The sequence below is a fragment of the Apiospora hydei genome (genome assembly GCF_038363865.1).
Source record: "Apiospora hydei strain CBS 114990 chromosome Unknown utg000002l_segment0_segment0, whole genome shotgun sequence".
NCBI lineage: Eukaryota > Fungi > Ascomycota > Sordariomycetes > Amphisphaeriales > Apiosporaceae > Apiospora > Apiospora hydei.
Genome location: NW_027117361.1, coordinates 1098540 through 1124499, shown reverse-complemented (window position 1 = coordinate 1124499; position 25960 = coordinate 1098540). Strand labels below are relative to the sequence as shown.

General features: G+C 54.9%; 10 protein-coding genes across 10 annotated transcripts; 5 read left to right on the top strand and 5 right to left on the bottom strand.

The window, feature by feature from the left end:
* Window positions 1-1278: 1278 nt before the first annotated feature.
* On the top strand, window positions 1279-2374 carry PG997_000334 (uncharacterized protein; the record flags this gene model as incomplete). The annotated part of the gene is made up of 3 exons (XM_066804649.1): window positions 1279-1512; window positions 1560-2159; window positions 2219-2374. The coding sequence occupies 3 exons, from the start codon at window positions 1279-1281 to the stop codon at window positions 2372-2374; spliced, it is 990 nt and encodes a 329-aa protein (XP_066674422.1).
* Window positions 2375-2863: 489 nt separating this feature from the next.
* PG997_000333 (aminotransferase class I and II) lies at window positions 2864-4366 on the bottom strand (the record flags this gene model as incomplete). Its single annotated transcript, XM_066804648.1, has 5 exons — window positions 2864-3424; window positions 3462-3574; window positions 3658-3827; window positions 3903-4235; window positions 4299-4366. The coding sequence occupies 5 exons, from the start codon at window positions 4364-4366 to the stop codon at window positions 2864-2866; spliced, it is 1245 nt and encodes a 414-aa protein (XP_066674421.1).
* Window positions 4367-5075: 709 nt separating this feature from the next.
* Window positions 5076-6162, top strand: PG997_000332 (uncharacterized protein; the record flags this gene model as incomplete). The annotated part of the gene is made up of 3 exons (XM_066804647.1): window positions 5076-5410; window positions 5467-5593; window positions 5617-6162. 3 exons carry the CDS (start codon window positions 5076-5078, stop codon window positions 6160-6162), a joined length of 1008 nt encoding a protein of 335 aa, XP_066674420.1.
* Window positions 6163-7154: 992 nt separating this feature from the next.
* On the bottom strand, window positions 7155-10582 carry PG997_000331 (ATP-dependent RNA helicase MTR4; the record flags this gene model as incomplete). Its single annotated transcript, XM_066804646.1, has 3 exons — window positions 7155-7335; window positions 7403-8538; window positions 8567-10582. The coding sequence occupies 3 exons, from the start codon at window positions 10580-10582 to the stop codon at window positions 7155-7157; spliced, it is 3333 nt and encodes a 1110-aa protein (XP_066674419.1).
* A 1199-nt stretch (window positions 10583-11781) lies between these two features.
* PG997_000330 (cytochrome-c oxidase chain VIIc) lies at window positions 11782-12112 on the top strand (the record flags this gene model as incomplete). The annotated part of the gene is made up of 2 exons (XM_066804645.1): window positions 11782-11995; window positions 12084-12112. 2 exons carry the CDS (start codon window positions 11782-11784, stop codon window positions 12110-12112), a joined length of 243 nt encoding a protein of 80 aa, XP_066674418.1.
* Window positions 12113-13089: 977 nt separating this feature from the next.
* Window positions 13090-14468, bottom strand: PG997_000329 (FMN-dependent alpha-hydroxy acid dehydrogenase; the record flags this gene model as incomplete). Its single annotated transcript, XM_066804644.1, is given in 3 exon segments — window positions 13090-13711; window positions 13778-14172; window positions 14190-14468. 3 exon segments carry the CDS (start codon window positions 14466-14468, stop codon window positions 13090-13092), a joined length of 1296 nt encoding a protein of 431 aa, XP_066674417.1.
* A 1686-nt stretch (window positions 14469-16154) lies between these two features.
* PG997_000328 (NRPS-like protein biosynthetic cluster) lies at window positions 16155-16830 on the bottom strand (the record flags this gene model as incomplete). Its single annotated transcript, XM_066804643.1, has 2 exons — window positions 16155-16406; window positions 16744-16830. The coding sequence occupies 2 exons, from the start codon at window positions 16828-16830 to the stop codon at window positions 16155-16157; spliced, it is 339 nt and encodes a 112-aa protein (XP_066674416.1).
* A 6-nt stretch (window positions 16831-16836) lies between these two features.
* On the top strand, window positions 16837-17905 carry PG997_000327 (Alpha/Beta hydrolase protein; the record flags this gene model as incomplete). The annotated part of the gene is made up of 3 exons (XM_066804642.1): window positions 16837-17228; window positions 17293-17679; window positions 17740-17905. 3 exons carry the CDS (start codon window positions 16837-16839, stop codon window positions 17903-17905), a joined length of 945 nt encoding a protein of 314 aa, XP_066674415.1.
* A 1110-nt stretch (window positions 17906-19015) lies between these two features.
* PG997_000326 (phosphoesterase-domain-containing protein) lies at window positions 19016-20272 on the bottom strand (the record flags this gene model as incomplete). Its single annotated transcript, XM_066804641.1, has 3 exons — window positions 19016-19518; window positions 19548-20117; window positions 20182-20272. Coding segments are annotated over 3 exons (1164 nt in total), but the record flags the coding sequence as incomplete, so codon positions are not given.
* Window positions 20273-23528: 3256 nt separating this feature from the next.
* Window positions 23529-23810, top strand: PG997_000325 (uncharacterized protein; the record flags this gene model as incomplete). The annotated part of the gene is made up of 1 exon (XM_066804640.1): window positions 23529-23810. The coding sequence occupies one exon, from the start codon at window positions 23529-23531 to the stop codon at window positions 23808-23810; it is 282 nt and encodes a 93-aa protein (XP_066674413.1).
* Between the last annotated feature and the right edge of the window lie 2150 nt (window positions 23811-25960).

The following is a 25960-nucleotide window of genomic DNA, read 5'->3' as shown; positions in this document are numbered from 1 at the left end:
GTTTGATGGCTTGAAGTTCAGGTTTGTCAGTTTCTGTATTTCCCAGGCTTGGAATAATAATAGATGTATGGAGAAAAGAGGGACGTTGCTGAACTTACCTTCCGATGGATGCGGTGGTTTGCTTTGAGAGAATAATAATTCCGGAAAGTCTTGGCAGTGGAATAACGTGCTCATCTAGAACTGTTCCCATGGAGTAGTAGTTCTTCCCAAGAGGTCTGTTTGTTAAACCGGTTGCTTCCACTTTGTAGACACGGCCTAAACAGGTGTGCGTTACCTGACACTGACCAGTCTTTGGGATAGCTGGTTATTCAAGTAACCATGCAGTGGCTGGTTATTCAAGTGACCATGCAGTGTGGCACCCTGGCTGGAATAAACAAGAGGACTGACTGCGTTGGGTCGAGTCAACGGTTGGTTGGATTCTCGATGTTGTTTCTGTGAACTGTAGGTAGATGTGATGGGACACTAGGTTATGTACATTGGTAAGGATACGGAACAATCAACCAGTTATGAGTAGCACCAATTGGGGGACATTGAATCTGGGAACAGCACAGCCAGAGTGAGGTACATGTATGTGACAGCATTCAATAGAACAAAAGGTCACAATGAATGGTAGATCTGATTATGACTGTAAAATAATACCTGTCATTCAAGGCTGGAGACAGCCCAGGCAGTGCTCGCTCTGTTGCCTGGAGAGGTTGCCTTTAGCAGGCAGCATGTAAGTGGTCAAGCAGAGCACGGGGCTTTTGGGGCTTTTGGGGCTTTTGGTGTCTGCACACTGACATCAGACCCTACCTGGTTCAGTACTGCCCTCCTACCTAACTTACTTTGACAGTCTTTCTCATATCTCAGGAGAAAAGAAAGAATAAATCCGAAAGTTCAAGAGCATTGTCGGCTTTCGTCCCCTATGGTCTGAAATACGTATAGTCCCTGCTGTCTCTTTTCCCTATCGTAAGCCCATCAAGTTGTCGGTTCTCTAGATGGAAATAGATACAGTCGGTGGAGTTCCTACCTAAAGTACAGTTGCGGATCCAATGAGCAATTGAGTCTGAATTGAGCACAGTGACAGGGGTGACTCAACCGGCATGCGGGGTGTTCAGCCCCTACTGCCTACCTACAGTAAGCACGCTGAGCATGGTGGGGGCCTGACACTTATTCTGGGAACAACCGATCAATTGAATGTAACAGACCTCAAGCGTCAAGCTTCCAATTGCCTTCAGCCCACACGTTCCTAACCCACCGGAAACATCCTGTACCTTGGGCAATTCTTTCACTTCCAAGATGAGGCGCCGTCAGAACAGCTCTCTGAGCTCAAACTCGGCGCGAGGCCTTCCCCATCATATCCGCCAGCAATCGAAAGCAGTTCAGCCAATCGAAGCCAAGTCGCAACACGTGTCCGACCCTTTCCTACAGAGCTTCCTGTCGCCCACCTTTGATCCCGCCAGCTACCTCAACGCCACCCTACCACCGCTACAGGCTCATGTCTCCTCCGTGTCTTCAAGCCCGGAGGGAGCTGTGCCCTGTCCGAGCTATCGTCACAAGCGCAGTCACTGCTGTCCCAGTTGAATGCGCAGACCACGCGCCTGACCAATACTCTCACCCAGCTCACCGACGACATTCTGAGGAGCGGCAGCCGCTTGGCGTACGAGGTGGAACTGCTTCGCGGAGAGACTCTGAGTCTTTCCGAGGCACTGTCCGATGGCCTGCAAGACGACGTAGCCAAGTTCGTCCCCAATGGGCTCCAGGCTCAGCTGGATAGCAAGAAGAATGCGACAGATGAAGTCGCCCAACGCCGGCCCTCGGTAGGGACCCCCGCGCCAACCGATACCACGCCCAAGAGCGCGACGATGGAAGACCCGGCATACATATCACAACTCCAGACCCTCGCGCTAGTGCGTTCGCGCCTCGACTCGGTTATCAAGACCTTTGGCGACGCCATGGAATTCGTGTTTCCCCCATCCGAGCTTTCGGTTACATCTGGCTTCCTCTCCGTATCAGCGCCAGACGCCGGAGGTCACGACCACAGCACAGAAGAGAAAGGGCAGCAGGTGCTCAAGCAGTTCAAGGAGGACATCATCACCCTGCTATCTACAAGCAAAGATCCCGTAGCCGGCATAGAGAAGGCGGCCCAGAGGATCGAGGAGCTTAAGGAACTGTTGGTCGTATGGAATGGTACGGCCGAGGAAAGGGTCGGGCCAAGTTTATCGACACCTTGGCCAAGCTGGTGGAAGACAGGCATAAGGAACTTTTAGAACAAAATAACAAGCGGGAACCGGAAGCGGCACCCCGGAAAAGCGCAGAAGGAACCGTGGAGAATAAGCCTCTTGGTGGTTATGGCCTCATGAGTCAACTACAGAAGCTGAGGGGCGGGTTATGATGCACGAGGCTCGTACAACGCATGAGCTATGCCAACCTGAGGACGCGATTATGTTTTCGATGTCCAAATGGGTATTGAACGGTGCATATTCCGCCATGACGAAGTGAAATACTGGGCAGAACGGCGCCATTGCCGCCATTTCTCGCTGTGGTCGTAGTACGGAAGCCGAGAACGCAGGCAGGACAGCTGATAACTTATACTATCGCGACACCAGCGGTGCGGTATCGATCACATCTGCACCCCTAATTCGAGTCAAAGAGGCCGATATACTGGCTTGCGTGTCCACAGCTCATCTTGTCGCAGTCCTTGCCAGTGTCGTATTCCCCCTGAGGTGGGCCTTCAAGAAAGTGTTACTATAGAAGGTAAGCCTATTTCAGGACACAATTATTATGGTCAGATATGTGATGACTACCTAGATCAGCAAATGCAGTCATTGTCTATTGTATTGTCTCGGATAATTTGTAAACACTACCTAGCCAGGCCCTTACGTTACTTGATGTACTTCTTCAGCCCCCGGAGCCGCTCCTTGGCGGCCTCGAGCACGTCGTCCTCCTTGCAGACGGCGAAGCGCATGTAGTCCTCTGCGATCCAGGCGTTGGCGTCGGTGTAGAACTCGGTGGGCGGGATGGCGGCGACGCCAATCTCCTGGATCATGAACCAGGCGAGCTTGAAGTCGCGCGGGCGGCTCGCGACGTGGGGCGGGAAGGGGTAGTCGGCGGGCACCTGAACCTTCTGCATGTTGACCATGACGAAGTAGCCGCCTTCGGGGTCCGAGTAGGGCAGGCCGAGCTCGTCGAAGACGGCGGTGAAGCGGGCGATCTTGCCCCGCATGTCCTTGACGGTCTGGTCCCAGAACCCTTCCCCATTGGCCTGCTCGAAGCCGACGGCGCAGGCTTCTTGCAGCGGGGACACGGACGAGTAGCAGATGCGCGTGTGCGCGGCGGAGACGTACTGGATCAGGTGCGCGGGCCCCATGAGCCAGCCGACGCGCCAGCCCGTGGCGTAAAAGTTCTTGCCCGCGGAGCCGACGGTGATGGTCAGGCGCTCGATCTCGGGGGACAGGGTGGCGACGCGGGGTGAAGGGGACGTAGTAGAGGCGGTCGTAGACCTCGTCCGAGAGGATGATGATCTCGTGCTTGACGCAGAGGTCGCCGATCTTTTGGAGCTCTTCTTTGGAGAAGACTTTGCCGACGGGGTTGTCTATTTTGATAGTTAGGAAAAGAGACGGGAGACGATAGGGGGTTTGCCTAAGCGAATCGGACGAAGGAACAGGGGAAACCTACGAGGTGTATTGAGGACAATCATCTTGGTCTTGGGGGTTATGGCCTTCTCCAGCTCGTCAAAGTCGATGGCCCAGTTGGCTGCCGAGGAAGTTGTTGTCGGGCCATCCTTGGGAGGGTGTAATGGGACGTATACAATCTTGCCGCCAGGCATCTCGATATTCGAGATGTACCTAAGACCAGATGAGCAAGTGGTTCAAGAAGAAGGCACGCAGTCACGGCGTAATAGTAAGTAGACTTTTACTTACTGGTCGAAGAAGGGCTCAAAGAGAATGACCTCGTCACCCGGCTCGATGAAGGCCATGAAGGCGCTCAGCATGCCCTCGTTGGCGCCGGTGGTGATGGTGACCTCGGTGTCGGGGTTGAGCTGGCGGCCCCAGAAGGGGGAGTAGGCGTCGGCGATGGCCTTCTTGAGGCGCGGGCGGCCCTTGGTGGGACTGTACTGGTTGCAGTCGACCTTGTCCAGGGCGGCCTTGGCGGCGTTGATGATGAAGTCGGGCGGGTTGTAGCCGAAGAAGCCCTGGCCCATGTTCACGATGGGCTGCTGGGGCGAGGCGGCCGCGGCTTCGTTGATGATGGACCTGCGGTGGGGTTAGCACCAGGCCTGACTTAGAGCCGTAGCAGAGTAAGAGGGAAATACTCACCAGACATCTTGACGCTGGCCCGTCACCCGAGCAGCGGGCTTCAGCTTGGCAGGGAGGCCGTTGGTCATGGTCGAGCAGAATCCACGTCGACGGCTCGGGTTGAAATGGCTTGTTAGTCGAAGCGGGGTTGTCGTTGTTCTGACGGCCGACCTGAAAGTATTCATGGAGAACAGGAACAGGAAGAAGAAGCTATCGCCCGGAACGACGACACTACTTTATGTACGGTACGTGAGTAAGTGAATTCTATTGATATTTGCAATTGCTTATGCACCAATCAGAGAAACGACCGAGTTAAATGCGCATGCCGTCATCGGCCTTATTCCAAGAGTATTCCCTATCGAGTCTATCGACGCCAATTAGGCTGTCCCGGGATCAGAGCACGCAATGGCAATGCGACTGCAACCGCGGGGCACTCAAGTCAGAGCCCAAGTCTCCAGTCTCCAGCCGGCTCTTCTGCATCTTACGACTCGCGTCCTGCACGAGCTGACAAGCTTAGCTTCCTTTCTCAGTAGCTTGCCGAATAGACCCCACTAAATAGAGCCTCTGGGCAATGTCCGTGTGAGCTGCTGTGCTTTCCCATAGCTCCTAGCCTCCTCCAACGTCAGCGCTGCTCTAGTCCCTGAAAGCGATGAACGTCTCTAAAAATACAGGGGGCTAAAAGACATAGTAACCCATCCTCCCCCCCCCAACGCCAGGCCCAACTTGCGACTGCGACTTTGCGCCGATTGCAACAACGATGCTCTCTCTACGAGCCCCTAATTCTACACCGACCCGATCATGAGTTCTCTCAAGCCGCCGCCGCTCAACAGCGCGGCCCTGGGACCATCGCCCAATCTCACACCGGCACCACTGTCGCCGCAACCGCTCTCCCTGACGATCCGCTTCAGCGCCTCGATCCCGGACCTGGACCTCGAGATCCCGCACCCCGCCCAGACCACCGTCGTCTCCCTCAAGCACCTGATCCGCGGCCGCCTCGCCGAGCCCAACTCCCAGCGCCGCCTGCGATTCATCCAGGGCGGCCGCATCCTGCCCGACACCGCGGCCCTGAGCGCCGTCCTGCGCGCGCCCCCGCCCGCGCCCCCGAGCCGCTACGAGGAGTACGAGTCTTTAGTGTCTGCCTCTTCTGGCAGCAATGACAAAGACGGCGATGCTACGGGCAAGGGAAAAGGCAAAGGCAAGGGCAAGGGCAAAAACATCCCCAACCGCCCCCGCCGCCCCAGCGCATCTACGTCAACTGCAGCATCGGCGACTCCCTCACCACGTCCGAGCTCGAGTCCGAAGCCAAGGCCGCCCTCGTGCCCGTCGCGCCGCCCAGCAGTCCCCTCCTCCGACCAACCTCGCCCGCGGGCCCCCTACCCCCGGCGGCCCCAACAACGCTACTGGCACCACTACCGCCACAAACAACAACCACTCCCAACCCTCGCCCCGCGGCTTCGACCGCCTCCTCAACGCCGGCTTCACCCCGGCCGAGGTGAACCAGCTCCGCCTCCAATTCCGCAGCATCCACTCCTCGCGCTACACCCCCGACACCCTCCCCTCTCCCGACTCGTTCCGGCGCATGGAGGACTCGTGGATCGACGACAACGGCGCCGCCGCGATGCCGACCACCGCCTCCAACACGGGCGGCGGGTCCGGCGGTCTGGACGACGAAGGCGGCGGCGGCGGCAACAACGCCGGCCTGGCCGGCCACCTGGACGCGCTGGTCTGGGGCGTCGTCACGGGCTTCATGTGGCCCCTCGGTAGCTTCGGCTGGCTCGTCCGCCAGCACGGCATCCACAGCGACCGCTGGAAGTTCATGGTTTGTGTTGGCGTCTTCTTCAGTTTCTTGATTGGTATCGTCCGGAGCATCTCGGGTGGCAAATAATGGGCGGCAAGCAAGGGTGTACATACAGTTGGGGCAAACAAACACTTGTGGCTATTGGTTCTTAGAGGGAAAGGGGATGTTGTTATCCACGATGGTCTTGCTTGGTTCTTGAATGCGTACTTATACATAGCGTTGGCGTTGGCGTTGAGTCGGGGCAACCCCCTGGGATCGGACACCCTTACTCTTCTTGATAGACAGAAAAAGTGCACAGCGAAAAGCATTTTACCTGACAATGCCAAGTCATAATCTGGCAGCTCAGAGATGGGCGATGATACCTACATGGCTGTAGAGTGCAAGCCAGCTAAAACAGCGCGGCATACGAGTCAGGAGCATGGTTATTACTTATTACTACATGGCCACGTTGATCACATATGCAATGAGAAAATAACAAAAGGGCTTTTGCATCGCCGCCAACCTAGCAGCGATGCCGATTCATCTATCTAGCAAATCCCTATAGAATACTTGGCAAGACCTCGAGACAACTCACCTACGAGATGTATCCCCGTTGATGACGTAAGCGCTGGTGTTCGTATATAATTCGCCTGAATAACAGAAAGACCAGTTTATCCCACTAGGATTATATCCAGTGAGACCAATGGCACTCCAGGCGAATAATAGACCGGCCAGGTCATCCCATTAGACAATATATCTAACGAGATAGACGTGACATTATATCCAGCGGGACCAACGTGACACGCTATCCCAGCTGAATAAACGCGACACACTGTATCCAGTGGAATAAACGGAAGGCTGTGCTAATAGCACTGGAATGTTCCCGGTCTGTACAGTGGACGCAACGCTTCCGCCGATGGGGGGCAATTACTCTGTTCTCTCTGGTCCACACCAAGCAAGTGGTATAACTGCTTTTCCCTGCCAAAACATCCTGAACTCCATAACACAACACCTCTTACGAGGCGTATAATCAGGCCCTCAAACTGAGTAGGCCCTGCTGAACAACAGAGGATAACCATGCATAACCAGGACTTTGTGGTTTACAAGTATAGACTCTGGGCAGCAACGATATCGCGTCTGATCTTCGCCAAACTCTCCTCGAACTTCGTGGTGAGCTCCTCGCTGCCCATGACCTTTCCGGCTTGGGCCATTTGGCGTAGAAGCTCTTCGAGACGGCGGAAGAGACGAATAAGTGAGCCTTCGTAGGCGTTCGTCATTTTGCTATAGCCAGCGTGTTAGTATTGCACTTATTGTAGTAAAGGATGGGTTATAGAAGGGGAAAACTTACCAGATCTCCGAGAACGGCTTGCCGTTGGACCAGGCATAGACGGTCTCCATCAACTGCCACTTGAGAGACTGGACGTACTCGTCCTCGTTGACCTCCAATTTGCTTTCTTGGCTGATCTTGGCAATGATCCTGGCCTTGGCCTGTACTTGCGAGTAAGGCTTCTGCAGCTCATCTCTGAGCGTGGCAGCCTCAACCTTCTCCTCGAAGATGAAGACACTGAGGATGGCGGCGCACATCTCGGGCGTAAGCTCGTTGAAGAAGCGGTCGAAGAGCAGTTCGGAAAGCAGGAGCTCGTGACCTTCGGTAGAGGAAATCTCACAGGCAACACGCGCCTTCATCTGAACGACATCGGCGTCGTTGATGAAGTCAAGGCGGCGAAGGACACGCTTTCTCGATTTCAGCTCATCAAGCTGGGCAATGCTATGGGCCTTGCCGATCTTCTTCTTGATGGCCTTGGTCTGGTCGGTAAGCGAGATCTTTCTCGAGTATTGCTCCCAGAGACCGGGCAGCAAGGGCGAGCCATGCAGAGGGTTGGCAAGCAGTCGTGCCTCCAAGACCTCAATCTTTCGTAGGAGCTTCTTGAATGAATCATCAGTGATACCCATGTTCTCGATTGGGTCAAGAATAGGAACACCATCGGGGAATCGTCGCTCGACCTCGGTCAGGGACTTCATAACTGAGCCGCGGACCTCTTCCATATCCTCGCGGTTCTTGACGTCCTTGGGCATGAAGACTCGGATTTGACTGATGGTCTTGATGCAGGTAAACAGACAGGGCACAACCTGGAAGCTGCAGGAGTTGGACTCGCCACGCGTAATCAGGCCATCAGGCATCTCCTTGGAGGGTTGCGAAGTCTGGGAAGCGGGGGCGAACGGCTCGCTATCCGGGTCCAGACGGAGGTAAACATCGACGAAATATGACTCTTGGGGCTCGTATTCCTTCTCGCCGAACTTGGGGGCTTTGCGAGGAATGAAGTTGACAACAACGCCCCAACCGAAATCTTGGCCGGTTTTGGGGTTCTGGATCTGGATGATCCGACCAGGCTGGAGATAATCCAGACAGTGTGTGGGATGCTGAATGACGTGGATCATGTCCTTGGTGTAAGCCTCAATCTGGTGTCGAAGACTGTAGTAGTCCTTGATGGTTGCTTCGTCAGGGGATGACCATTCCGTCCTTCTCCTTTTGCAAGTTCATGAGATCTTGCTCCAGTCCAGCTACACTGGCGCTGTTCTGGAACTGGAAGAAACAGTTCTCCAGCATGAATTCGGGCGAGATGGCTTCGATACGCAGCAGGTTGAGGACCATGTTGTAGCCCAAGTGGAAGGCAGAGTTGAGACGATCCTGCGAGCCAGCAACGATTTCCTTGGCCGTTTCAGGCTCCAGCTTGTCATCAACCATCATGATAACGATACCACGCTCATCAAGACCACGACGACCGGCTCGACCGGACATTTGAATGTATTCGGACGAGGTGAGAGGACGGCGCTGTACACCATCCCATTTGGTGACTTGTGTGAACACAACAGTCTTGGCAGGCATGTTCAGACCGATAGAGAATGTCTCGGTAGCGAACAGCACCTTGATGAGTCCTTCCTGGAAAAGAATCTCGATTGTCTCCTTCAAGATAGGCAGCAAACCGGAGTGATGCACACCGATACCCTTCTCCAACAGCGGGAGCAAGTTCGAAATCTGGGGCAAATCGCGGTCCTCCTCCGACAGCGACTCGATAGCACTGGTGAAAACCTTGCGCACCATCTGTTTTTCGCTATCATCGTTGAAACTGAACTTGGACACGAACAGAGCCATCATCTCGCACTCGCGTTTGCTGAAGTTGAAGACGATAACCGGGTTGAAGTTCTTGTTCATGATCATCTTGACAATCTTCTGGATGTCGGCGTTGGCCTCATCTTTGCCATTCTTCATAGGCTTCTTGTGTTTGCCCTTTCCGGAGCTCTTGGCGCCAGCCTCTTGGAGGTCGGCACCCTTCTTGTCCTGGATCATTTGCATGGTCCTGTTGAAGTTGTTCTCTCGGAAAACGCCCTTCTCATCAACGACGAGGAAGATGCCGCTGCCGCCAGCGGGGAAGAAGTAGTTCTGCAGAGGAGTAGGACGGAAATCGGTATAAACAACGTGGCATGCCTGTCTGTGGATCTTGGCTATCCATTCGGCGAACTGGAAGGCGTTCGGGATGGTGGCAGACAAGAACACATATCGCACCTTATCGGGAAGAAGGATGATGGTCTCTTCCCATACGACACCTCTCGACTTGTCTCGCATGTAGTGGATTTCGTCGAAAACGACCCAGGCCACCTCGCGCATAATCTCCGAACCGCGGTACAGCATGGAACGCAGAATCTCGGTAGTCATGACCAGACAACTAGCAGTAGGGTTGATGGTAACATCACCTGTCATCAGACCGACATCGCCGAAAGCCTCGTTGAACTCACGATACTTCTGATTGCTAAGGGCCTTGATGGGCGAAGTGTAGATCACTCGAGTGTTCTGCTTGAGGCAGTGTGCGATTGCGTATTCGGCGACAACAGTCTTTCCGGCACTGGTATGGGCGGAAACCAGCACACTCTCATCACGTTCAATAGACGAGATGGAAAGACGCTGGAAGGGATCAAGGGTAAAGGGCCATGTGCGCGCTGGCTCCTTGGGCGCTTTGTGTTGGGAAAGAGGGACGTATTCGTAGTCCAGATCCGGGGGAAGAGCGACTTGATGCTGGATGTTGTGCTTCAAGACGAGGTTGGATTCATCGGCGGGCGCAAAGCCGGCGGCGGCGGCAAGCTCTCGAGATTCGGCAGTTTCGAAGCTATCCGTCATGACGGGCGCCTCGGTGGCCCCATCCTTGCGCCGGCGCTTGCTGTCCTGCTCATCGGCCATGACTGTGTCGCCGTCGGCACCGTCGACAGCGTCCTCCTCGGGCGAGGTAGGGGCGGCGTCGGCCATTTCTACCTCTGCGGCCTCGGGAGCCGATCGTGTGGACTCGCCGCCGGCGCCATTGCCCAGCTCGCCGGCCTTTCTCTTCTTGTTCTTCTTCTTTGCCTTGGTCGGCTTGCCAGCGCTGGCGCCTGTGTTGGACTCGATCTCAGTCTTTGCCTTGCCGCCGTTGTTGTTGTTGTTGCCGTTGCTGGCAGCTGCCGGCTGGTCTTCGAAAACATCGAAGAGGTCATCCATCTTTGCACTTTATCGCATTGATGCGCTAAGAGGAGTGGTGGTGTGAGAGGTCGACAAATTGATGGACCAGATCTGCTATTACAAGACCGTGGGGGGGAATATGTTATTGCAATGGAGGGTTGAGTGGCTGGGCACTGCAATAACTGGAATTGTTACTCGATCGACGATCTGGGGGTGGCAGTCGCGTAGCTGCAGCTTCTACGAATGGAAAAAAAAAGTTGGCGGACTACACTCGCCGACTGCTATCAGTGGCAGAAATTAATTCGTAGTGGGGCCCTCGGTGACTCGATCCAGTGGAACGTCCAGATGGGCAGGCGGTGGTTGCAGTGGAGTAACCGGCAGCTCCCAGCGTTGATTCCAGTGTGTAAGTGAACTGCACGGAGTAATGCTTGGTGAACAACCACGATAACCACGTCCTGCTATTTCGATCCAGCGTTTACTCCAGTGTTTAGGATGGTTGATGCTTGGTTATGGCTTGGTGTTTTTGGTTATGCAATCGATCATCTGGAGTCTCCTCTAAATATGCCATTGATGTACAGACCTGCTTTCCGGTCATCAATGGCCAGCGGCGGCGAGGCTTTATACTCATCGACAAGCAGGTTTCGTCTCGTGAGAATTTCTCATCCAAGTAGGACATCTGAGTCATTGGTCACTCGCGACTGTAGTTTTTTACAGCCATCGTTCAGTCAGTCACAATGAAGGTTTCGATCCATCTTGGATGTGGCCGGCGATGGCGATAGTGTGGCGCTTGTGGCGCGTTTATCTCGGAAGTGGCTGTGCTTGGAATATGCGAACCTCGAACTGTTCCTACACCAATTGACTGAGGTCTACTGGTATTGATAGTGAATTGCCACAATTACGGGCTATGAATACATTTATGTGTAGGCAGATTTATATGCGTACGTGGTAGAGACGTGCAGCTTGAGTTGAGCGTCGTTAATGGGCAATTAAAACACTTGAGGGTACTGGGTACAAAGGATTGGGGGCGATTGGGCCGACATTGAACCGACCGGCTATGCGCAGCTTCTACAACCTCGTCGAGCTTCAACCCATCATACGACATTTTGCAAAGCTCACTCCAGCAAACCACTTCACACATCTCCACTCTGCCCATCCGTGTGCAACAGTCTCATCAAGGTAAATGCGACACCCCGGATTGACGATTGATTCGGAACCATCTGCTAAAACCAATTGACCAGATGTCTCCTCAGTCCGTCCTCCGCGCCAGCCCCCGTGCGGCCAACATGATCAGCCGCCGCATGTTCCACGCGACCCGAGCCCGCCTCTCGTCGCCCTACCACTACGCCGAGGGCCCCTACACCAACCTGCCCTTCAACACCAAGACTCGCTTCTTCGGCCTCCGCTACTGGCTGTACATGGCCACCGGCTTCTTCGCCCCTTTCGGCATTGCCAGTGCGTCATTTCCCCCTCTCCCGGCTCAATGGATCGATAAATCCGGCATAGTAGGGACCATCTTACTGACGAGTTTGTTACCATTTAGTCTGGCAAACCAACAAGCCCAAGGCTTAAGCGAGTTCTTCGACAACACTCAATTGGTATCATCAATTATTGGGGGCTCGAGGAAGGAAGCATGGGATAGACAGGACGCGGTCGAAGCTGCAAGTCAAAGACGATGTACATATATCGACAATAGAGGTTGAGGCCATTGCCAAGAATCGAATTCCCTATGTCCTCCACGACCATGTGCCATCATCGTGCTGGAAGAGGCAAATGGCATTTGGTGCCCCTAAATTACTGAGCTCATAAGGTGGTATATCGAGCCTTTCGCCCGAGCGTGACGATGAGTCACAGGATCGACAATGGTAATTCCAACGCCAGGTATCCTGATTGTGAAAGCAGGGAGAAATCGGGATTCCGCTCATTTTGACTTGGGTATCGGGTCATCCAAATCAGCTCCCAGGACTGTGGTGCTGCTTAAGAGTCTTGTGCGGTTTTGGCTGAACTATCTACAAAGCCGGCGCTTTCCTATGACTCAGAGAGATTGTTCAGTCGATGGAATGCTCTCCCGGCGGGGCGCGCGGCCAGGGATAGGGTTCGGTTTTATCATGCTCGGCAGTCATGGCGAGACGCAGCGTTCAGATAACTTACTCTCAATTGGGTACATGTCTACGGTGTACAGGAGGCTTCAATCCCCTCATCCATTTTGGGTATGAGTCCAACGGAGTCAGCCCACGATATATTAAAACAACAGCTTACAAGTGGCGTGATCACTATACCTACCAAGACGCGCTTCAAAATGGCAACTTTGGAGAGATGATGAACCACTCACAAGGACAATTGATGGATATAAATATACGCATAGTTGCTGTAGGTTCAGCCCATACCCATCAGGATTTGCAGGCAAGGTAATATATGCAAACAATAGAGGCAATAAATCTCAGGAGCGAAAGCATCATATGGACCTGACGATTATCACCATAATTAGGATAAATTTCAGTGCATAAGATTCATTACATTAGGTATATATACAGTACATGTTACATCTTCTAGAACAGATCCGACTCCTTAACCAGGACAGACCGATTAAGGTGCTCCGGTGATGAAGACGGGATACCCGCCAAATGCAGCGTCAACTCAAGATCACCCAACATCGACTTAAGCACATGCGCGACACCCTCCTCGCCGCCGAGCGCGAGACCATAGACGTACGGACGCCCAATAAGACAGCACTTCGCCCCCAGCGCGAGCGCCTTGGCAATATCCGCGCCGCACCGAATGCCCGAATCGAAGAAGACATCGAGCTGCTCCCCCACCGCGTCCACGATGCGCGGCAGCACGCCCAGCGAGCTGTTGCCGCCGTCCGTCTGGCGCCCGCCGTGGTTGCTCACAACAATACCCTGCACGCCCGCCGCGACGGCCTGCCGCGCGTCCTCGACCGTCTGGATGCCCTTGAGCACGATCGGGCCCTTCCAGTGCTCCTGCAGGAACTGGATGTCCTCCCACGTGTGGCTCATACCCGGGAACACGGTCCGCGTCCACTCGGCCACGGCCGCGCCCATGTCGTCTTCGACTTCGCAGCCGTGCTTCTCCTTGAAGGTGGCGCGGAAGACGGGGTCCGTCATGCCGATGGCGACGCCGATCTGGTCGGACCTCAGGAAGGGGTTGTATCTAGAAAAGCGTTCGTTAGCATCCAAAAAGCGACTCTATCTTTGAAATCTAGGAGTTGGAACTTACCCATTATCCATGTCGCTCGGCCTCCAGCCCAGAATATACGTATCCAGCGTCACGAACAGCGCCGAGAACCCAGCCTTCTCCGCCCGGCTCAGAATCGACTTGGTGATGTCCTGGCGCTCGTTGGGCGGCCAGTAGAGCTGGAACCAGCGCTCGCCGTCGCCATTGGCTTTCGCCACGTCCTCGATGCTGGTCGAGCTGGCCGTGCTCATAATGTAGGGGACGTGGGACTTAGCAGCCGCCGCGGCCGCGGCCATCTCGCCCTCGGGGTTGAAGATGCGCTGGACGCCGACGGGGGCGCAGGCGATGGGGAACGGTAGCCGCTTATCGCCCTTCTCGCCGCCCGCCACGTTGCCGGCACATGTGCGCAGACCCGTCACGGAGAGGTCCGGGAATCCCTCGCCGGAGGCTTTACTAGGCGCTTGGGCACGATGGACCACTTGTCAAAGGCCTCGCGGTTCTTGCGCGCCGTCTCGCCCGTTCCGGCGTTGCCGGTCACGTACCCGGCGCTCTCGGCGGACATGCGCGCCGAGGCCAGGGCTTCCCATTCCAGGGGCTTGAAGGTGAAGGGCGGGCGCTGGTACTTCAGGCCCTTCTGGTAGACCGAGTTCTCGTACTCGATGGGGTTCGGGTCCTGGTGCTTTTCCATCTTGGGCCGCGTCGCGGCCTCGTGCTGCTCTGGTGGTGGGGCCATGTTGTTGATGATGTGTGTATGTGATATGAAGTTATTTGTTGTTCCTGTATTTTGCCGGATCTGTTACGTTTGGCTCATTCGAATAAATAGAAATAAATTGGTATGTCTAACATGAACAAAGGCCATTGCCGTGGCTATAAGTATTAGCAGTAACTGTTACTGACTTGCAAGGGCCCCATCGCTGAACGCCTACGTCATTGAATCTTCGAGACCTGTATACTAGTTGTGTTTCTATGCAATGGTTCCACATATCAAGCTCTGCGATATGCAGGCTGGTTGCCTTAACCGGATGGCCGGGAGTGCAAGTAATCTGCAGCTGTTTTCCAGCTGAGGCCAGCCAACATCCCGACGGAGCGTTGAGGCTGCACTTGCTGGCCCTTGTTGTTGTTCCTGATCTCCCCATTTGCAGGATCTTGTGCTGTGTTGTCGCACCATGGCTGGCCTCTTGGGCTGATGTGACGTCAAGATTACAAGAGTTCAATCGACCGATAGAAAGATTTGAGCCCGGAAAAACACGGACAGATCTTCTTGCGAGATATGACCAAATAGCTTGTGCCAACTTGAGTGTAGGCCCGATTTCGTGACGAATTAAGCGGATGGGAACCCACTTCGACACGGACCTTGCCCGGCATGCTCGAGCCGACAAGGCCCGGGGTAAAGCAGACACGAAATTCGACGTTCCCGGTTTCTTGGCAGACCAAAAGAATGCGCGGCCAGAACCTGTGGAGATTCTGCGGTTCGTGACGCCGTCGAGCCAACTTTTCGAAGGCCGATCTAGATTGTTCTGCTGTTGCAGCTGCCGAGTAGCCGGCCTTCCGACATCCAAGCAACCCACGATTGCAAGGCGGCAACCAAGATCTGAGGTCCCAATACAAACCGCTGCACGATGCAGATCCAGGCGTTGCCGGAGCAAACATCCGTAGGAACAAGTTCGTCTTTGCTTGTCCACGCACATCGCGCAGGTATGTGTAAGACGATGCCCGGGACCGCGTGTTATTGCTGCCAACCGCTCCTTATCGCCGGTCAAGAAGCCAGCACATCGGCCAGAGATCTTCTAGGATCCATGGTACTGCGAACGCCGATATACCATTATGCATGCCTGGAGGATCGAATTCCCGACAGGGACATCTTGCACAAGGGAGCGCGCTCTCCGCCGCTAATGATCACGGGGAGTCGCGCCGCTGACCATCTTCCACTGGCAAATAACAGCCAGAAAGCATATTGGCTTTGGGCATGCTATAATCGTAGCGGAAACTCGTTGCTTTGTCGCCGGCAACCACCAAGTCGGATCGCGCTTTGGACACAGGTCCTGTCTCGAGGTAATTGTCCGCAGCGGAAGAAGGGTGGTGTCCCAGTAATATTCCGCCGGTCCTCCGCATGAAGCGAAATTGGTCACCAAGAAAGAGGTAGTAGACCATTTAAGGTTCTGAGACTGATTTTGATCGCAGTGTTCAGTCGTACGGTCATAGGTAGTATTTGTGAAGCCGGAATCGAAGACTGAGCATATTACCCTAAGAGGTCCTTGGATTTTCGAGGAAGCAGTACGATGCGGGATGTGCATCGAAAGCACCCTGTAGGAGGAAATGCTCCGGGCGACATGCTCGTCAGCGAGAATGGTTTGGAAAAGCGGGCAACATCCGTCCAGCCTTACATGAAGTACGGGGAATGACCAATGTCAAACAAAGTTCAATCGCAAAGAAAGAAAAAGAGAAGAAAAAAGGCTGGGAAGAGGTGGTAGCTATCCATCGTGGAGGGGTTCAGCTTTTCGGCCGTGGTGAAGGAGATGATGTCGTCTGCCCGGGCGCGGAACCGCCACAGCCCAGGCTTGACGGGGTGCGACTCGAAGAAGATGCCTTGTTGCAGGGCGTACTTGTCCTCGCGCACGATGGTCCGGTTGCCGGGCCCGTCGCGGTCGTCCCGGGAGACGGCGCCGAGTCCCTGTCTCGGCGAGATGTACGGGAAGGCGATGACAAAGCATGCATGGCCCCCCAAGTGCCCCCCGCTGCGCCCCTCCCCCTCCGTGTCACCACGCAATCTGGCACGCAGCGCGAATGCGCCGATTCACCATCCGTGAGCTGGTATTGGCTACCGAACGGTCGGGAAGTTCTGAAGTCGCACACAGTTCAACGGAAATGTGCCCCCCGCTAGGTTGCGACCAGGATGCAATGTGATTGCTGACACCAAATAGTTATCCCTTGCTTTAGCCCGCTCCCAACCATGGCCTCACATGTAATAGAACCAACCGAAAGAGGGGCTTTCTTCGTTCCTGACTTACTTTAAGGCGGATTCCCTTGGCGCACCTGTCTTCTCGCTCAGTCTCAGTCAAAGTACCATAACCAAATTGCAACACTTCTGATTCCATTTCAACATGACTTCCACTGTCGCTCTCCCCTCCAAGCCAGACGCCACTTTGGCCTATGAGCTGATCCCAGGAGACGATGCAAGCAGCCTGCTTGTCGTCTCCCTGAACGGCCTCGGTCTCGCACAGGGTATTTGGAAACCGACCATCGAGCTCTTCCGGCAGTCAAGCGTTTCCCCCAAGCCCTGGATGCTTACCTACGACCGCTACGGCCAGGGCGCTTCGGCCCGAGATCCTCGAGAGACCTGGCCAACCAAGGATCCCGGCTACGCCCACACGCTGGATGATGTCACCGACGACCTCCACGAGCTAATTCGGACTCTTTCTCCGGATCGTGACTCGCGCATCATCTTCGTGAACAACAGCATCGGTGCGCACGTCGCCCGACGATATGCCGATAAGTACGAATCCAACACTCTGCTAGTCCAACTCGCTGTGGCTAAATTGCCTGTGCATTCGTGCTAGATATCCTACTGTCGTGGAAGGAATCCTCTTCCTGGACTCCAACCCGGGCAACACCGACTATGAGAGCATCTGGCCGGACCCGAAGGACCCGTCCTTCAACCTGGAGACCATGGTCCCTCCCGGCACTGCGCGTGATGTGTACGAAGCCGCCTACGCCAAGATGACTACCATCTTCTCACCCGCAGCGAAGAACCCGGAGGGCTTTGACCGACGGGAGATCAAGAACATGCTTCCTGACCCGTCCAAGCCCAAGCTGAAGGGATCCAAGATCTCCTCGGACAAGGGCCCTTGGATTACCGTCGTCGGCCATGAGCTTGAGCAGTTCTCCAAGGAAGAGTGGGCCATGATGAAGATCCCCATTGGCATGGCTGCCATGTACACCCAGCCGTGAGTGAGCGCCTCATTCCTTACGTGCATAAGCGCCCACTGACCTCGGCACGCAAACAGTATGTGGCAGGAGTACAACGAGGGTCTCTGCCTCCTCACCGACCCAGACCGGGCCAGAGGGCCACTGATCGCCCCCGGCACCGGACACTTCGTCCAGAAGGATAACCCGCCGTTCGTCGCCAAGGAGCTCGAGGAGCTGGTCAAGAAGGTGGAGGGCTCGGCTTAATGCAGCAAGCGCGGTGACGGGAAAAGCTGCAGCGGCTTCCACGTGGGGACTATAGTCTACACCGAGTGCCACATATGATCCTCCAGCCCCCAAATGGACGGGCAAAGACCATGCTTGGCAGCAGTATGTTGCTAGGGAGCGCGGTAGAAGCCGACCTTAGGCAAGTCGATTGCCAAGATAACATGGTGATCTGTAGTAGGGATAGGGAGAACGGCAATCGGATGGAGAAAACAGCAACTCCGGTTGAAAAGAAACTTACCCGCAGCGCTTGCCTTCGACATAGCTTAATAGATGTTCACAAGTCATACGAAGATGGAAGAAAAAGCCGATGCCCAAAAAAGCTGTCGGGGAAAAAAAGAAAAGAAAAAACATACAACACCGAGGATTCCCAGGTCGTCACCGACCCTAGTACTAATCCGGCTCTCTGCTGCTTATATACGGGAGAGCGAACGGGATCCCTAGTATTCAGCAGGATATGGTCGTATGTACCAGAAAAGTCTGCTTTGGGGATCTATATTCATCATTTGATTCCCCAGTTGATGTATCGGTCCAGTTCAGTGCTATCAACCTCATAGTTCGATCATTCCATGTGGAGAATGCGACTTGAATCTACCGAGTCAAACCATCAACTTCACTCACCATCGCATGCAGCAACAACAATCAAGAACCAAATTGGGAGCCATCCAAAAATTGTATTAAGCTAAAATAAAATTGGTATCTGAGAATTAGGTAAAGAGGTTTGTCGAAAAGAAGGTAAGAAGAAACAGCTGCGGCGTGTAGCAATAGTAGACGCCAGGCAGCGGGAGAAGAGAAGACAGAAATCATCAAATCGTACAACATCCTTCCTCGTTGCCCACACTGATCATTATAGCGTGGCAATCTTCATCATCACCAATAATCATCCTCCAGATCTCATATCGTCCTTCCGCCATCGGGGGCACATTTTACAGTTCCCTCGATCATCTCCTCCTCCGTCGAATTCCTGTAGCTGCTGGCCATTGGGCGGGTTATTGCCCGGTGGCCCGTACACTCCTCTTCGTCTTCTCACTCATGATCGTTGATGAGTTACTACCCGATAGAGCGAGAGAAAGGGAGAGTAGGAGAGACTGCTTAGTCGGTAGTGACGGGGTTGACGTCCGAGCGCAGGGCGACGGGGAACTCGGTGATGGGGGTGAAGATGGGCATGGCGGGCATGAGGCCGATGGGGACCTCGAAGCCCTGGGGCGGGTGGAGGGCGTCGGGGAGCTCGATGATGTCGCGGTAGTAGTCGGGCAGGCGGTTGCAGAAGCGGGCCCAGGTGCGGACGATGGAGGGCAGGACGGTGCGGCCGTGGTGGACGAGGCCGACGTTGGGCGCGACGTAGACGTGCAGGCCCTCGACCGCGCTGCTGAAGACGCCGCCGTAGCTCTGGTTCCAGTAGTAGTTCTCGAACAGGTCGCCCGCGATCCGCTCGTTCCAGCTGCGGATCACGTCGCCCGTCTTGTCGGCCACGAACTTCCACACGTTGGCGCCCACGTCCCAGCGGCCCAGGGTGTGCAGGTCCCAGTTGGCCTCGACGGAGGAGAGCTCGGGTAGTGGTTGTGGTAGGCGTCGTCGGTGGTGCCGATCAGGTTCTCGGGGATGGCAGAACCCAGAAGAATACCGGCGACGTGGTTGCGGGCGACGGGGTTCTGGCCGTTGGCCTGCCAGGTGATGTAGATGACGGTGTTGTCGTTGAAGTAGGGGTTGGCCAGCAGGGGCTCGACGAAGCTGCGGGTCCAGTTGCAGGAGACGGTGATGTTGGTGTCGTGGCCGTTGTTGTACAGGTTGGGGGTGACAAAGCCCCACTGGGGGAGGCGGTGGTTCGCGAGGTCGTCGTAGAACAGGGTCAAGTTCTTGACCTTGGCGGCGCGATCTGGGTCGTCGGCGATGGAGTTGAAGCGCATCAGGAGGTTGTGCTTGCGGACGTAGTAGCCCTCGGTCGGGTTGCTGTAGTTGAACCCGTCGAAGCCGGAGTAGGGCAGACCCTCGTTGTAGTCGCCCCAGCTGATGCCCTTGTCCTCCAGGAGGTCGACAATGGTCGACACGTTCTTGTTTACCAGGATGAAGCTGTCGCTGTTGAGACCGAAGTCGTCACCGCTAGCGGGGGCGATGTAGTTGGGCTGACTGGGAGCGCCGACTCCGTACTCCTGAGTCAGGAGGATACCCTGCTTGATGAGAGCCTGGCAGTTGGCTGTTTCCATGCTGTTAGCTTATCCAGATTGTCAGGACAGAAGGGGCTGAGGGGGTCTACTCACGGTCAGCCGTGGCATTCTCGTAGGCAGTGGTCTCGAGGTAGATCTGCAGAATGCGGTCGAAAGCCTTACCCTTTGACGTGGGAGGTAGGCGACTCGGTCTTGGCCGTGGCGGCGGCAGCGGCAATGTCGCTGGTCGCAGTCGCGGTGTGGGTGACCAAGGTGGAATCACCAGAGCTGCCGCCGCCGTTGGCAGGGGCAGCGGTGGCGAGGCTGGCCGCCGCCAAGAGACCGAAGATCTTGGGGAGCATTGTATATTATATTATGGAAAAGACTGTGGTTATTAGAAAAGGAGAGTGAGTAGTAGTGGTAGTAGTAGTAGAGAAGGTTGCTGAGTAAAAGACTGTGAAGATGCTGATGAGGAACGAGAAAGGAATTCGTGATACAGCGGGAAGACTGGCCTCCTTATATCCCCCCATCTCCATCATCGGTTTCCCGCCCGCCGGTTCTTTCCCACGCTGCCGCCATTCCGTTTGCCTGCTGGCTTGGTGAATGGGCGTTCGCCAAGTTCTCCCACCGCCCTTGTAGTCACGCACTGTCGGCCTCGAGTAATGAGAACAACAACCATTCCGGCAAAACAATGTGTGTGTGCTGTGATGTGAAGCCAACCGTCAAAGGGAGGCTGTGATGTGCAAGTTGGAGGCTCTGTGGTTGTTTGTTGTTTTACCGCCAGTGCCTCTCGAAGGCCACACCTGAGGAGGCCCAAGGCGTGGGCGACCATACTCGGCAGCTAAGCTTTAGGGGAGGCACGGAGGGTGGAGGGCCATCAGGGTCTCGAGGGTCTCGAGGGTTTCGGCTAGATACTATGTAAGCACTTATTAGCCTCATCCCCAGCTCAGCGCAACCATCGAGTAGGACCCCTAGAATCGCAGCGGAGATTTGTTGAGGTTAGGCGCTGACCATAGTTGAAGTTTGTCCGCCACTCCCTCCGTCTTCGTCTCCCGGTTGCAGTATAGTCGTGCGAGCTGGGGGCGCCCGCTGGGAAGATCCGCCAATGGCGCTGGCTGGGTTCTGCATGGTATTGTCAAAGTGCCATCAAATCAGAAATGGGCATTGTGGTGTTCGTGGGCGATATGCTATCTGCAGTTGTCTACCTTCATGCCTGTACTGTGTGCGACACGTGTCAGGGGTAAGCGTGCATTCGAAGAGGTCACATTTCAATCCATGAGTAATGCGATCGGTCATTGCCTGAGTAGACATTTCTCCTTCCCAAGTGTATTTTACTCGCATACCTAACATCCGGCTTTTCTACCGGTTGTTACCCAAGTAGGTACTCAATACATCTTCATGAAGCTTCGCCTTTCGCCCCGACAATACGAGGGGCAATTGCAGTCAACGGTCAACCCCGAATAATGAATCCGAGTTCTAGACTGCGCCAACGGCAACACCACCTCGCGAAATCCAGGGTCCGCCCCCAGGGTCTCAGATGCGCCACACCGTTGTTGTCGCTATGACCGTCTCCAAGCTCGACCGGACTCCCTTCTAGTCAATGGAGGGTTCGAGGCACCCGCCGCGGTAGAGGCTCATTCAGCTTATGGCGGGAAAAAAACAATGACCAGCGCTTAAGCTGAAGGTTACCGAATATGTTGTAGCCGCTGTGTTGCTGTGAGACCTGGAGCGGTGCACAGGCTATTAACCGCGTCTTTCTCCCGTTATGATTGCGATGGGCGGCGCACAGGCTTGCAACCCCTCAACACCATCGCGAACTTTCCACACGCTCGAAGAGGGGAAAGAAGAACCCTATGAAGATATCAGAAGACAGCCCCTGGTTTCTGGCAATCTTACAGGGTCGTTGCTTCAGCCGCACCATACAAGCATCCATGCGATGCCTAGTAGGGAGTCAGGGGGATCAGGAGGGATAGCTGTTAAGGTTACGCCACGGCAAGATTCCCATCGTGGAACCCGAGAACGCAATCTCCACCCATGAAACATGCTTTTCCTGCGTCGATGCGATGCAGGTGATTGTGCTCTTCGGGGGTATATAATGCGGCCTTTTCCTTCTCCGTCGGTCGCCCTATGGATCAAGGTGAGACATTACCCAGGCCAGGCAGATATGAGCGACATCCGATGCGACCATAAACTTCCAATTTTGTCCGCATCTGGGGTTTAAAGTGACCCCGGACTTCGAGAGAAAAAAAAGTTTCGTTTCAGTCGGTGTTAGACCCTCCGCACCCGGGCACGAACATGCTGACTCCATTCGCAGATGACAAGAGGGGAAAAGTTGGCCCTCGGGGATATATATAGATTGACCTCCGTCGAAGAATTCAATGGCAAGCATATCAGACCGGGTGCTCTCGTTCGATGCCAGCCGAGACACAGCATGAACCACCACCCTGGAGGGGACAGCTTCAACCCGACGATGCACGGGAGGTGCTGGCCATTTCTATTTTGGTGATTGCGTCGAAACATCGCTTGTCTCAATTGGGGATGTCCGGCCTCGTGGTGGCCATGTCGCTGTCGTCGAGCGCCTGAGGAGGTTTCATGGCTGGCAATGAGATGAATAGGGGTCTTGAGTCCTATTGTCTACTCACTCAATCGAGCGATCCGGGGGAGAGTAGACAGACAAACCCCTGAGGACGGACCTGGCTTGCTGGGAGACGTCGAGAAGCAGCGGCCCCTCGGGTTTCGAGCCCGGTCCATCCGCCCAGGCGCGACGAATGATTAACCCCGTCAATCAATTCATCGCCTTCTGGGGAGGGGCAGGACAGATCAGATGGGATCCAGTGAGCCTCCGCCCAGCCAGCCCGGCCACAGCGAGGTACGCAATACTCTGCCCCATCGAAACCGATGATGTGCGCATCGCATACATTTGCTGTAGCCAGTCGTAGTAAGCCTGGATATGAGCCACCGCGCATTATTGGGGTCCGCCCGGCCTCACGGGTATCGGGATGGCGCGGGCGCGGATCGGCGGCTCCACTGATGCGACAGGAGCACCTGAAGGGGGCCCGTTTTCCGTCAGCCTCAACCATGGATCGGCCGATAGGGGTTAGATGATGTATTTCGCCCAGATTGCTGGGAGTCCACGCTGCTGACACGCAAATGGGTGTCTGGCAAATTCATCAATCGTCCAGACCTTCGCTTTCGGCGGACTTCATCTATCGCAACATGCGCAATTACGTATACCTACAGGTCAAGTGCATTCACGCCACGTCAAGGGAATTCTCAACTGCCACCATATAGGCACGACATTGACTGCTCTCCCTCGAGTTTCTATGTAGGCATCTGTATCATATCTATAAAGACGTTGTTGAATAGGCATATACATATATATATACAGGTGTTTCTCCCGATTGATCATCACCGACATCCCCACATCCATATCCACCCTTTGCCTACATACCGCATCAACCATGGTCGACCCTTGGATCGCAGTCCTCTTGGCCATCTTCTGCGTGGTCTGGATCTCGGCCATCGGCAGCGTCATTCACGATTGGTACCGCAAGCGGTATCTGCCCCGGAGAGCCGGCCGCAAGTACAACGAGCGAACCCTCCAGTTCCAGAAGGAATGGAAGCAGCAACAACAACAAGAGCAGCAGCAGCAGTGGCAGCGCCAGCAGGAACTGCAAGAGCCGATACCACTGCCACCGCGGATATACGTTGGCTCCAGAGACAACATACTCATCGATGTATGAGCATGCATGTATGGACTGCTCCTGTCTGTCCTCTCGATCGCTCTACCAATGTCTTCTTCGCCCGTGGAAGACCGACGATGCAGGTCATCCAGGTAGATGCGCGGGAGCCAGTCGGGACAGACAGCGTTCAACAATCAATACGCCGGATCGTGTATTCACTTTGAGTCGACTTCATCATGGCCTGTCACAACATTCACGATGTTCTGGCAGAATACCATCATACCGAATCGAGAATCATTGAATACTACAGAGGATGCCGCGATGCACTCTGAGTCGGCACTCTATTTAAGAGTCCCTTTTCGCCAGGGGTTTCCTCTCAGCAACCAGACTGCATGGAAACACCCATACCGAACTGCATCTCGACCACACCGGCAACAGAATCCCACAGCAAGCAAGCAAACACAAGAGAACCTCCTTCTCGAGCCCCCCTGTATCGGACATCCTACAAGACTTAGGATCGGCCAGCCCGCCAGCATGGACTTCTGGGGTTTATTCGCGATAATAGTGGGGTGCGCCCTTGCTATTGGAGCCATCGCCAACTGCCTGTTTCTTTCGTTTGTGCAGATGTACAGACGACGACAAGAAGCAGCCAGGCAGCGACTCGACGAGCAGCGAGAGCTGGAGTCCGCGAGAGAAGCGACCGAGGAGCAGCTCCGTCGCCAACTAAGTCGCCAGCAGCGGCAGGAACGGCGACAGCAGCGGCAGCAAGAGCAGCAGCAGCCGACAGAACCACCACCACAGGCACATGTAGGTGGTAGTGATCAAGTCCGCAGAGACGGACCAGCTGCTGCCTCCCAGGCACAAAGCTAGCGAGGAAACCGCGAAGTCGATACAGGCTGTCGACTTGGTTGAAGCTACGCACACCTGATACCTCCCTACTTTCTCTGAACAGATACTCCCCTGAACACCAGGCGATGATGCTGCTCATCATCGCCACAGCAACGCTACCAAGTCATGATGACCATGATGTCAGTCTCCAGGCAAATGAGACAGACACCTCGCTTTCCTCGCGTGCTTACTCATCATGGTGAAGTCTCCTTTGTATTATTCTAGGTACTCACTTACCTCTATACTTTGGTAACTTAGCAAGTTTGTGATTGGCGATGCTGTAGATGCTGCCCAGAGAAGGCGGACAAGAAGACAACTCAGGATACATGAGCATCTACACCGCCACAGCTACTCCCAAGCATCTCAGTGGCGATAGATCAGATTGATACGCCGTCGTATGCACAGATAAGACTTGGATCTACAGTGCTTGCAGTGGCAGAAAAGACACAAGACCGGAGGCGTCGCCGGTGAGACATATCTCAAAGTGGCGGCAGCAGTAGCTTCAGCACGTTGCATCATCTCCCGCCTCCCGCCCTACTCGGGGCTTCCTTCCGGCCACTTGACGGTCTGTCAGTCAGTCTAGATACATAGATAGATGCGAGCCCATTCGGGGCTATAATGAGAAACAATCCACCGAATCTTGCATACAAAAGTCTCGGTCTCTCTGTGTCTCGTCCACTCTCGTCCACTCGTCCACTCTCGTCCACTCTCGTCCACTCTCGTCCACTCTCGTCCACTCTCGTCCACTCTCGTCCACTCTCGTCCACTTGTTCGACGCACACCGGTGATAGCATCATCTCGCTATATATGCCAATTCTGTATAGCCAAACCACAATAGCTACCTCATTGCATTGCATGCAATGCAAGTCGCTCCGCTCCGTACGCACATACATACATTTTGTCTCATCTGGGCCCGATTCGAAACTATTCCCCGATGTGATATGTGAGTGTGCGCACCAATTGGGACAGCTTGGGCATCAAAGCAGGAAGCAGGAAGCGGGAAGACCCAGGCGGAAGCCCGTTCCGTAACAAACCAAGACGGCTTCCTCTTGCCTCCTCGGGACGGTCTAGGCTCGAGAAACGCGGGTCACAAACGTAGCTTGCACGTCACCGACGCCAATGCCAATGCCAATGCCAGGGTCGCTCACTGCACTGCACACACAGTAAGCAGGTAAGGCCCGCGCGCGCGCATTACCCCATACCTATCCATGTGCCTGCCGCCCGCACACAAGTTGACAAGGTCAAGCAGACAGGTAAGGGTAAGGGTAGGTTATGTGATAGGTGTCAGGGTGTGCGTTGCTTTTCTTCAGCGGCCGGTCTGC